Source organism: Diadema antillarum, unplaced genomic scaffold (assembly GCF_040938485.1).
Source record: "Diadema antillarum isolate AM-2024a unplaced genomic scaffold, OU_Dant_1.0 seq00000086_RagTag, whole genome shotgun sequence".
NCBI lineage: Eukaryota > Metazoa > Echinodermata > Echinoidea > Diadematoida > Diadematidae > Diadema > Diadema antillarum.
In genome coordinates, this window is record NW_027271178.1 from 322,578 (window position 1) to 335,948 (window position 13,371).

Here is a 13,371-nt window from a genome sequence, read left to right on the forward strand (position 1 = left end):
GAACTTTTACCCAATCACAAGAAGACCTTTTAGAAAGTTTGATATGCAGTCAGATGCATTTTCTAAAATTCTTTTTCCTCTTCGAACACAATGCATGATCTCGGCAGTTGATTTAACAATGTAGGCCTACCAACAAAATAAGTATGTTACATATTTTTATTCATTTTAAATAACATAACTTAAATAATAACTTATTTATGTATACCTTGAATGTATAACTTGGATGATAATCATATAACTTAATTATATAATTTGAATTATCTCTTTATAAAAAGGTGTTAATTTGTTGTTCTCTATACAGAACAGAAGTATAAACAATGGGGGAAAAACTTTCCAATTTCAGGAAAAGAGAACATTTTTTTTTGGCGTCGCTTCTACAGACACATAATTTTCTTTTCATCTCATGGCTGTTTTATAATTTCTTTTGTTTTACTTGAACTAGCTTTGGGTGTTCGTGTATATGTATTTCTTTTCTGTATAACATATTGTCGTAATCGTACATCTATCAAATTGTTGTATATAGGTGTTTTCTTATCTTGGAAAATGAAAAAAAAATAACAGATTGACAATTAATTTATATGAAAAATCTTGTAGCAATGTAGAGATATCATTGTTGATGTGTTTAGACCGTGGAGATTTTTGCGAGCTGGGGTAATTCTCCACATCGTGGGTTGAGCAGTCGGAACAATCATAAAATGCAAAGGAAGAAGAAATATCCACGAGTTTGTTTAAGGTTTTCCCCAATCTCCCTCGATACCCATTGACGAAATACCAGTAATCAAGACATTTGTAAGACCTTGTAAGCTCCCGTTAGGTTAACAAGCCAAATCAACATAATTACCTAGTTACCGATAAGGGTCTAACTCGTCGACAAACTCTACTACCGGTATTTGAACACTATTTTTTCCTCACCCCTCCACAAAACCAAAGTCTCTGAGTACTCATCTAAAGTAAACTTTATTTAGTGCCCCCCTCCATCTCTCCCTCCCTCTCTCTCCCGTAAAGTCACTTCGCGCTTCAAGTGGCATATAGCGAGGGGGTAGGTGCATGCTTATAAAAAGAGCAGGGTGGCTTCGGAAATCGTTTATGCCGCTCTCTGACTCTGATTTCAGAGAGAGCGCGCCAAGTCTCCCAGTGTTTCCCTTCTTGCTCCTGTGGTGGGGATCCCGAAGTTCTGAGCGACAGGTGTCTGTTGGAAGTCTTTGACTTTGGGACGGCATCCCAAAGAGACTTGTCTCCTCACCACCCCTGGGCCTTTCTCCGAGGCGTCCGGGAAACGGAGGACGTTGGCAAAGTCAGGAAATCAAAAAACCAAAACATGGGTCGTGCAATTTTCTCTCTGCTACTCCTGGCGTTAATCGCGGCCGGCGACGCTCACGTTGAGTATCGAAGCCGGTAAGTTAAAGTCCCGATGAGTCCTTGATAATAATTGATTTTTATTTGATTTGATTTGATTTTCACGTAATTCTGCTATATTATTAACATGTTCTTTTTCTCAATCCAGCTTTTGAAAATTACAAACTTTATGGTAATAAAGTTGATCTAGTTTTGAGGTAGTGGTCCTAAGCAGGCCGAAACTTTTGAGTCACCAGATGTTTATCTCTCTGTAACACACTGCATGTCAATGTTAATATGTCGGTAGATTTAGGAAGACTTTGATTTATTTACAGAGATCTCTTACCTTAATTGACTATCTTAAATTTGATGTCGTCAATAACCTGCTATCTATTATTAACTTATGCATCAACATTTTACTTCTATGATGTGTCATACCAAAGCCAAGAGGTATCGTCGAGAATTATCATTATATGCAGAATTCTCAACAAAAAAATGTGGAGGAAAAGATTGTAAAGGGATGACTTTGACGCATGACGTATGCATGATGCGCCTAAAATAAAAGAGTTTCATGGCAATATGAGTTAACTCCATTCTTGAAATTTGAGATATTTGCGATTAAACCTTTTGAAAATATCAGAAAAATATAATCATAATTCAAAGTATAGTTTTTGTTATGCCAAAAGTGAAACACCATTGGAAAGGTTTTATTTTGCTCTATCAGATGGAGAAAGCGTTTTGCTATTAATCTCTTAAATTCGTATGTATATACGTATCTGCATATATCTTTATATATCAATAATATATATATTATATGTATATATATATATAATATATATATATGTATATATATGTATATATATATATACATATATATATACATACATACATGTGTGTGTGTGTCTGTGTGTGTGTGTCTGTGTGTGTGTGCGTGTGTTTACGTTAGACTTGAAGATTTCAAGGCTTTTTTTATTCTGGAAAAGTTACGAGTAGTATGTTTTGGATGGAGTAAATGTTTTGCCCTTTAGTTTGATAAAATCTTTACAAATATAAATTTATTGCACTCACATATTTGAAAAAAAAATGAAGAAAGTAAAGAAAGATTAATGAGTTTTCCTGATTAGAAATCAATTCTGTTTTGTCACTAGTGTTTAGTCACATATATACCTCCTTAAAGAATACAAAAACTAAAGAAAGAAAGAGATACCTACGAGATGTGTAAGGACAATTGGTATATTTCAGTATCTCTATCGGTCAATGCTGCGATCGATTTCTAGTCATCTTTATAGCAAAGTTATTTTCGGGGGAAAATTGACGTGTCCACTACTCGAACATTTGATTGGAAAGTCTTGGACATGCAAAGCTTTATCGTTACATCAAACGAGTTAACAGACTGAGACATAACTCTATACTGCCCACCTGCAACTGCTTTTTTTCAAGGGTTTGGCGTTTGAACAAACTGTAAATCTTAGAAAAATCACTCAACAACATTATGTCAACAATCTCAGACCGTTCTGTAAATTTCAGTCCTGTGTTTGGTTGATGGAAAGGTAAAGTTTACAGCATTCGATTATTTGCCCATCTCTACGGAATGGTAAAACAGAATACAAAGCCACCACTCTTTCAAAGACTACTGCTGCACGCGAAACAATGACATTTGCATGGAGTAAATGTCCTTTTGTAAACACCTTACATATTTTTCTTTTTCGTGTACATGTAGGACCTATTCATTTTTATATAATCTGTATTTGTTATATAACCTTTTATACCTTTGTATGTTATTGGTGGATTCCTTTGGAAATCACTGGGTTTTTTCCCTCTCCCTCTGGTTTTCTTTTCAGTGAAAGGGGCACTCATCAATGTGAATGGAAATACATAACGAATTTTTATGAATTCTGTCTTTAACATCAACAGAATCTTTTTTATCTTTTTACCCAAAATATGTAACTGTAACTTAAATGATTTTTTTTTTTTACTATCTTGTTTCATTGACAGGTAATGTGTTTATGACTCGTGGGCATAAATGCTTGACAAAGCACGTGGTATCAGATATTCCTGACCCCAGGCCTCTAAACAGGGTACAACTTACAACACTTTATCATCAAAAGTTTCGAATTAATTATGGGGCTGTGAAATTTTAACAAATGTGCCTAACCTGCAATGCCACAACATCTTCAAATTGGCTTTAATGAATAAAATAAATATCAAATGAAGACAATGTTACAGGTGTCGTCCAAATTGAACACAAACTACAAGACGGTTACATAACGTGTAGGATTTTAATTTTATTTTATTTAACAAAGCGTTTTCACAAATGACTGACACATTTGTTAGAACTACATATCAAAATTAGAAAAGATAGTGATGTCCTTATCGCACATCTTCCTTTTTGACATAAAATAGATTAGTATAAAAAGTATAATCGACATGATCATGTTAATTTTTTCCACAATGTTAGTAACTATACTGTTCGGTGTAATGTTGTTTAGCATTGTTATCTATCTGTATACTTATACTAAGTAACTTTTTTTCTCTCTTCTTGTGTTTGGATTTGGTTTAACTTGATTATTTTTGTGTTTTTAAGCTGAATTCTCTTCATTGTATGATTTCTGTGTTTTATTTTGTTATCATTTCACGGCCTTGCTGAAAACCAGCTTATACCTGATTGCAAGCTGTTTACCGTGGTTAAACAAATAAACCCAACTCAAAACTCAACTTATCTTTCGTCATCTAACTATTGACATCTTGTCATAACTTAACAACATTACCTTTCTGGAGGGAAAGGGACTGCACTTTCTGCTAACAGTTTTGTGTGCTAAGTAAAGCGAAAGATGTAAAACAATTTCTAATTACATCCGATTTTGACGAAGTTCTGTCAAACTGTTCGTCCGATTTTGCTTTGTTACAGTCAAATTTAAAAGTGGAGTGAAGTTGCACTTCAAATACATGAAAACTAGGATATTTTAAAGATGTCCCTAGAGCATTTCAGGAGAAAACAAATTGTCTTTGGTTTTGTTCATTGCGACGTTGTGAGGGTAACGCGACGATGGGCAGATGGGTCCAGTGGCGTATCTAGGGGGGGGGCAAGGGGGGCACGTGCCCCGGGCGCCACTCCCCGGGGGCGCCAAAAACGAAAAAACGGGGGAAAAAAAGAAGAAAAGAAAAAGAAGAAGAAGAAGAAAGAAGAAGAAGAAGAAGAAGAAGAAGAAGAAGAAGAAGAAGAAACCTCGCCCGGACGGGGGGGGGGGGGGGGGGGGGGAGTGGACAAAATGACAATGTTTATTGTGTTCACACAAGAATTCCAAGTTTTGTAAGCTGATATACAAAAATTTTCGGCTCGCTCGCTGAGCTCGCTCGCCAAAATCTATATATAAATATATATATATTTAAAAAATGATCAGAACAAAACGTGATGATGACACGGACAAAATGACAATGTATATTGTGTTCACACATGTCATTTTATATTTAGCAGGAAAAATATTAAACGGAGCAGCGACTACAATTTCTTTCATTCTGAAGCGGGGGGGGGGGGGGGGGGGGGGGGGCGCAAAAAAACCCCAAATCAAACAAGATAAGAACAAAATGTAATGATGACGCGGAAATATACAAATTTCGGCTCACTCCGTCGAACTAATTTAGAGTACTTTTTTCAAGTCCGCAGTTTGTTGGTATAAATCGTTATCTATAAGGCCGTCACTATATCTTGATTTGAAGAAATGACAAGAATTCCATGTTTTTTAAGGTGAAATACAAATTTTTTTCGGCTCGCTCGCTGCGCTCGCTCGCCATAATTTATCAAAAAAAGTTAAGAACAAAACGTGATGACGACGCAGAAATATACAAATTTCGGCTCACTCGCGCGTACTAACTTAGAGTATCTTTTAAGTCCTCTGGTATAAACCGTTATCTATAAGGCCTTCACTATATCTTGATTAGAATTGTAAGATTGAATAACCAAAAATTGACAAGAATTCCATGTTTTGTAGGCTGAAATACAAAAATTTTCGGCTCGCTCGCTGCGCTCGCTCGCCAAAATTTATGTAAAAGAAAAAGAAGGTAAGAACAAAACGTGATGATGACGCGGACAAAATGACAATGTCTATTGTGTTCACACATGTCATTTTATATTTAGCAGGCAAAATGTTACACAGAGCAGCGGCTGCAATTTCTTTCGTTCTGAAGCGATCGCCGAATGGATCAAAAGAAGACGCCGACGGTTTCGAACGTACGGGGTTGGGGAGGGGGGGGGGGGGGAAACAAATCAAACAAGATAAGAACAAACCGTAATGATGACGCGGAAATATACAAATTTCAGCTCACTTGCTCGTACTAATTAAGGGTATTTTTTCAAGTCCTCACTTTGTTGGTATAAATCGTTATCTATAAGGCCGTCACTATATCTTGATTAGAATTGTAAGACTTGATAACCAAAAAATGACAAGAATTCCATTTTTTTGTACGCTGACATACAAAAATTTTCGGCTCGCTCGCTGCGCTTGCTTGCCAAAATTTATCAAGATTTATTATATTTAAATCACCCTCAAAAAACTCCTTTTAAGTGCTTGAAAAAAGCATATCATGTGGAGTTTTTTTTTAAAGACCCTACAGGGATGGGGTTGAGGTTGAACACTTTTTCAGAAATTGATATAGGGGCGTAATTTTCGCGCTTGCCCCGTGCGCCGTTTTCCCTAGATACGCCACTGGATGGGTCAGTAACGTTTTGATGTCTATGTATGTGTAGATAGTTTGATATTGTAGATGATTAAAGGACAAGTTCACCTTCGTAGACATGTGAGTTGAGTAAATGCAGCAATATTAATAGATCACATCAGTGAGAGTTTGAGGAAAATCGGACAATCCGTTCAAAAGTTATGAACTTTTGAAGTTTCTGCTCAGTCAAGGCTGAATGAAAAGGTGTGCTGTTCGTTATTCCGAAGGTTCGTTATTCCGAAGGTTCGTTAATCCGAAACACACAAATTCTCTATACCTAGAGGTTCGTTAATCCGAAAATGAAAAAGGGTTTGTTAATCCGAACATTTGTGGCGTATTTCCGAAGGTACATTATTCCGAAGGCTGGTTAATCTGAAAATGAAATAGGGTTCGTTATTCCGAAGGTTCGTTGATCCGAAGTGATATGGAATGCTTAACGAACCTTCGGAATAACGAACTTTGTTTCATTTCGGATTAACGAACCTTCGGAATAACGAACCTTATTTCATTTTCGGATTAATGAACCATCGGAAAAAGAAACCTTATTTCATTTTCGGATTAACGAACCTTCGGAATAAAGAATCTTCGGAAAAATGAACCTTCGGAATGATGAACCTTCGGACTATTAGAACCTTCGGAATTACGAACCTTCGGAATAACGATCTGTAACCAATGAAAAAACTACTATAGCTTGTGATGTCACATGTGTACATCAATATAAAGAAAGAATAGAAAATCAACATATTTCTAGTTTTCTCCCATAAAAAAAGGACACTCCACTTCGCTCTTTCAGGAGGCGGGGGAATAATATTACCCTTAAAATACGTCAGTAACGAGTCGTAAAAATGTGCCCTTCATTCAAAATGTAAAGTTTTGTGAAATTCTCTTTTTATTTTCCTTATATCGTTGTACGCATGTGACAGTCATCATACACTGTAGTAGTCTTTTCATCCAGCAGTGACTGCGCAGATACTTAAAGAATTCATAACTTTTGAACGGATTGTCCGATTTTCCTCAATCTTTCACTGATGTGTTCTACTGATATTGCTGCATTCTCTCAATCCTTATGTATATGAAGGTGGACCTGTCCTTTAAAGACTAAGTGTCTGAGTTTGCTTTATGAGACAGACTTACATTTGTTTCCTACTTGTCATTTACTAGGGTAGTATAACCTGATGAGCATATAACATGAGTGAATTGATAAAATCAGGCAATAGGGAAGAGCGAATCTGTGAAATTGGTTTATGTCTCTTTTAGTTGTGAAGATGTGGATAGGTATGAACCGCTTCCAAGATGAATAGCATAACACGCAATATCACAAATATCTTGTGGCCAAAAGTATATCTCGACAACCAAAACTTTTTCCTCGGATTTGACCAAGATCTGTACAAGATTGATCTCATTGTCGGTCAATATTAATCAAACAAACAACATACGAAGGGATAAAATGTGTATATATACCCCTAGCATGATATGCTAAATAAGCCTGTATTTGAGCATATCTCTTTTATCGAGCCAAATCAATTATCCGGACGCCCGCCGGTCCCGACGTGGCCGGATAATCGAGGTCCTACTGTATAATATATTATCTCCACCTCTAGAGTATACTCAGTAGATATTTTCTCTCTTACTCTGTCCTCACCCCTTTCACACACACACGCACACACACACACACACACACACACTCTCTCTCTCTCTCTCTCTCTCTCTCTCTCTTTATCTCTGATTGTCTGTTTGTCTAGTAGGACATGATTATGAAAAACTCCACTTGCCTTTGAGTGACAACCCACGCAATTCTATTCTCTCCCTCGAGAGAGGCAACAAATTAAAAGTCAGAGTGTATTAAGTAGTTGGGCCATCAATAAATATGCACCCTTCAAATTATTTAACTAATAACATCCATTGAGGTTCAGCGCAATTGGTAAATTTTTGTTCTCAAAAGGTGATAACTGGCCACATAATGCCACATGAAATAAATGAAATTTAATGTTCTGAAGGTTTCATTCGTCTACATTCTCTCCCGTGACCCAACTGATGGCCAAAGTCTTGGGGTTTAAAGTTCAAAGCTCAAATTTTATCTTCATTTCCATCAAATAAACAGAGAAATTTATATACAACATATACGCAGAACGTTGTTGTTTTTTTAATAATTGCAAAAAACGTAAGTTAACAAAATACATGTGATCATGAGTAACAAAGTGAAAAAAACAATTGTATTTTTTTAAACATATACATAATATGCATAGTGCAAATTAAATAAGTATGGGAATGGAAATGGAGGGTTACACTAAAGAGCAAAGCTTGTACGATATGGGACCCTCAGAATTAATGAAACTACAAACATATATAAAACAAAATCAAAGGAATCAATGTCAACTTACATGAGATGAAATTAGGAAGGAAACTAAGAGAAACAAAGAAAAAAGAAGAAGAAAAGAAACTGATGTGGTCCGTGGCTACGCGGAGGTATTGTCGACTGTCGTTAGTAACCATGTTTCACCCTAGCCCAACGCACACTCTCATGTAGCCATTCCACGCATTCTTTTCCGTCAGTGTTTTAATGTCAAGGGTATTTGCCTGCAAGTCGTCGCTGAAGTGTCACAAATGATTGAAAAATCACAAATATTACTACAGTCTATGTACACATTTCCAACCCACACGTACTCTGTTGAAGTGTCTAAAAATCTATAAGAGCTGTCCTGTTTAAAACGAATGAATTGTATCACTGCATGCTCAACAAGTAAATATATAAGCTGAGAATTAAGAACCTAGCCCCCTCTCTCCTATACTGGCTTAAACATGGTGGAAAACCATGACCAAATATTGGGGGGGGGGGGGTTGTATTTGTGCAGCATTTTGCCAAACTTTTTGCTGATGACACATTGTCTTGTTTGTTTGTTGTTCGTTGCTTGGTAGCCACTCGTTGTTTTATGAACACATGGTTTATTGTGTTGGCCAGCGGACATCAGTGGACATGGCAGATAATAATTCTTTTGAGCCTGTATTTCTTTTGTGAAAAAAAAATCATGCTTCATTTTTTTCTTTCACTAGACGCATTTTTTTTTAACATGGGGAAGAAATTTAAACGTCTTGATAGATGTTTTCCTTTTTTTTTTGCACAACGCATCGTAATCAAAGTCTGTGTAGGTTTTCACTCCTATCAACATCAAACGTGTGTTTTAGTGTCTTTGATACCGTTACAGTTGTTTTATTAAACCGTTCCCTACTGAATTCTGAACTCCCCATTGACATAATACACAGGCCACCAGGTCAGCGTAAGGAATGGGTTAAATAAAACCACACTCTATAGAATGTTGTGACTCGACCTCTTTACGAGACATTAATTGTTAAACTACCCATTGCATTACACAGGGGCGGATCCAGGAATTCCATAGGAGGGGGGGGGGGGGCAAAGCAGTTTTTATTTCTGGTGCCACTTTTTAAAGTTTAAACAGGGTTTAAACAGCTGACAAGCAAAAAACTTAAGTGCAAATTTTTGCAATTATCCGGTGCTACTACAATCGGCAGGTAGGGAGGTTTTTTTAAAAATATTTATATTGCTCATCGTGCAATTTCATGCAAACTTTTCTTTTAAAAAGAAGAGGAAAAATTAAAAGGGGGGGGGGGGCTCACAACCGGTGCGCCCCTTTTTTTTAAATCAAAAAAATAAAGAAAACAAAACAAAAGGAAAGAGGGGCGCGCGCCTGGGGCAGCCCCTCCTGGATCCACCACTGTTACCATGGTTACATTACATTGATATGCAGCTGGACAAGGCACATGTTGTTTTTTCTGACAACAGTCCACTACCAAGAACACAATTCATTCTAATCTGAAGGAAAGTTTGAAAATTTCGAGAAGATAATTATACCCTCCTCTCCCCGCCAAAAAACAAACAAACAAACAAACATACAAAAACTCTTATTACTTGCAAACGTACCAACAGCTCAGAGGAATTTATTGACCTAAAACAATCATATCGAGTGCACACCCTTAATAACGAACACGGTTATAATGACACTTCGGTTACAACGAAGTAAAATTTAGTATCAGTATTCAGAATCTTTTATCTCTATATCTTTTACTGTTTATTTGTCTTGTTATAACGTAATTTCGATGTAACGAAAGAAAACTGCAGGTCCCGAGGACTTCGATCGTTACCACATGAGTAAACTGTACCTGATAGGCCTATTTTAGTATTTATATTTCTGATAACTATAAGTTGAACATTCTCTTTTAGCCATCCATTAGTTTCCCTTTCCCTGAGAGACAAACTTCGTATTTCATCGAAAAGCTTTCGGCCACTGTCACGGAAACGTTGTACACAAAAGTAAAAGGCAAACAAGGACGATCATTAGCCGATTGCTAAATCCGGGTATTGAATATCAAAGTCTGTTCCCGTTTTCTTTTCCATCATTGATTCGGTTTCGTGTGTTTCTTTCTTGCCTAATTTGCAGGCCACACTATTCCTTCTACACCAACACTGGCGATAGAGTTCCGATTATAAATCAAGGTAAGTAGATCAACATCATTTTGCATAAAGTATTTCATTTTTGACGTGAAAGAGCACGGTGTTATCATTCCATAGCTTTAAGATTACAAGATACACTGAATCACACAATTGCACAGTTGTGATTTGATGTACATTTTTAGAACTGAGTATTCTAACTATTATCCTTTTGAGATTGTATTTGTAGTCACTTGTTAATGATTTGTAATGATAAAAAAGAACATTAAAACGTTAAAAGATTTTAATTCTTGCACTCTCCGTGAAAGACATTCGCTTCATGTTTGACAACAGTAGCCGACAATTGAATGAACCTATTAACATTCTTTGCCATTCGTTCTACGAAACCTTGCTGATGGAGATATTCTTGAGGTATGATTATTTGATCCAGTCTCTTTTGGCCCACGCACATATTACAGGCCTTGCGCCCGTGATCCTTGGTTTCAGATAACGGAGTCGCGTTTCGGGCCGTCTTATCTAGCTATTAACGTGCAAAACAAACGGCAGCAGTGTTTGTCGTATCATTTGTAGCGACAACACTGTCTCGGCCGACGGTTTACCGATGGTTGTCCGGTACTACGCAACCAGAGACCGACCATTCTTCACGTCATCAATGACGTTGTGACAATTTGCGCACACGGAAACGCAATTGCCTTGTGCATTATGAGGTTGTGAAGTTGAGATAAGAAAACGGTATGCAATTATAGCGTATAAAATACTGGCCGATTCGATAACGGAGTGTTTGATTGGGCCAACTGGATTAGTAGGAATTAACACATATAACATGTAAGCAGGAAGTATGTTTATACAATCATTATATCTCATAAACTTGCTGCTTTATATCTTAATTGAAAGAGGAAAAGACAAAAAAGAGGAACCTTTTTAACATTATGCGTTATACACACTGATCCACAATATTAATTGGCAAGTCTGTACTGTTTGAAAGTGCATGATCAAAAATTATTCAGCGTATATTACAGTTCTTACGAGAATAAAAAAAGGTATGTATTATGCCCGTAGAACATAAGATCAAAGTCTTCTCGTTTACGGCATGCATGTGTGATAGAGGTTTATAGTGCCCCTTCGGCCCTGCAGTATGGTAATCTTATTTACACAACGCAAAAGAATATGAATTTAATATAAGTTCTCCAACCAGCTAATTGATCACTTTAAGTCGAGAGGCGCTATGTAAAAACGATAAACAGATAAGATTGTTATCTTGGTTATTATTATTGATTTTATTGTCATCGTTTTCATTATCATTTTCATTTTGATGATAATCATTACTATTACTACTATTTATTTATTCAATTATTATCATTATTATCACTATTATCACTATTAGCATCATCATTACAATAATCATTACATTTATTGTAATCAGCATTTAATACTTTCACGAATGATTTGGTTAAACATAATGGGCATTTTGTAGATATTTATGACCTTATCATACATAAGTATCATTGATATTTTTCATTCGTATTATGATAATAATTACCATTACAATGGAGAGCAGTCATCTCAATCTGGGAGGTGAGACTCACCTCCCCGTCTCAATCAATGTTTTATCAATTAGCACGTTGGGTTTGCGACTACCCGCTTGCGTTCATCCTGATCTCTTTTCGAATAATCCCGCTCTCGGTTTTCTGTGATTTTGTCATCCAGCCGGACATCGTCGCGCTGTTCGTGCTGCCATGCCGATCCCACGGCGACCGACGGCGAATCCGACGACCACCGTAGCTCCTGCCACTCAAGTTCCGCGTAAGTCAGTCATGACCTGTGAGCTATATCATTGGTCAGAAATGAATATGATATATATACCTGTATTTCTATCCATCTATCTATCTATCTATCTATCTATCTATCTATCCATATAAATCTATATGTATGTGTGTGTGTGTATCATATAATATCTTATTATAATTAGGCCTATCTAATATATGATATATGAATTATATTGTAATCATGCATCTATATTATAAATAACACACACACATATGTATATATATATATATACATATATATATATATATATATATATATATATACATATGTATATACACATATATATGCCTATAACAGCAAAAGGTTTCTGCTCGGAGTCTAAGAAGACATTGCTTCAAACAGCAAAGCCCTATGCGCGAGAATTCGTTAAAACGTCTTTCACGACGTATATATATATATATATACGTATTATATATATATATATATATATATATATATATATATATATACATACGTATTATATATATATATATATATATATATATATATATAAAGTATATAACTATGATTATTTGAACGCATTTTGTGAAAGCATTTCTTTCAGCTCAGTTGATATTTGATTCAAATTACATGCAAAGCAGGATTAGAAGACCTTTGTCATACTTAAAAGCTTTTGTACCTCGTACCTTACTCCCATTATTTGGTTTGTTTTTTAGTCAGTCCTTGCATATTTCTGTTTGTGCTTGTCTGCCCGGCGTTTCGTATAGCATAATTATTCTCATGTTTTAGTGCTTTAAGTCCAAGATTATATGAGTCTTATATGCTCACTTAGCATTTTATCTTATCATGCTTATAAGAACGTCTTCATTGAAATCTTTCGTTCAGACCTCATTTGTGTTCATAATGGTCATAGCCTTATTGAATAAAGATTCAGTTAATACATTGGAATAATACCGAATAAGGGTATATTGCACAGTGAATAATAATACAGATGACAATTCTTAAACCAAAACGCCTTTGAATCTAGCTAAATAAAACAACAACAAGAACAATATGTTTTGCCAAATTTGCCGTTATTTTGAACATTAATT

General features: G+C 36.0%; 1 protein-coding gene across 6 annotated transcripts in view; it reads left to right on the forward strand.

The window, feature by feature from the left end:
- Positions 1 to 1,067: 1,067 nt before the first annotated feature.
- Positions 1,068 to 13,371, forward strand: part of LOC139726520 (uncharacterized) — a 99,015-nt gene continuing 86,711 nt past the window's right edge. For 5 of the 6 annotated variants that reach the window (XM_071637481.1, XM_071637476.1, XM_071637477.1 and 2 more), the window contains exons 1-3: positions 1,074 to 1,395; positions 10,503 to 10,558; positions 12,221 to 12,316. In XM_071637481.1, the coding sequence (XP_071493582.1) occupies positions 1,319 to 1,395; positions 10,503 to 10,558; positions 12,221 to 12,316 (229 nt within the window). In that variant the 5' untranslated portion in view covers positions 1,074 to 1,318. Of the gene's footprint in view, positions 1,396 to 10,502; positions 10,559 to 12,220; positions 12,317 to 13,371 lie in introns of all 6 variants that reach the window. The other variant, XM_071637478.1, reaches the window with a different exon arrangement.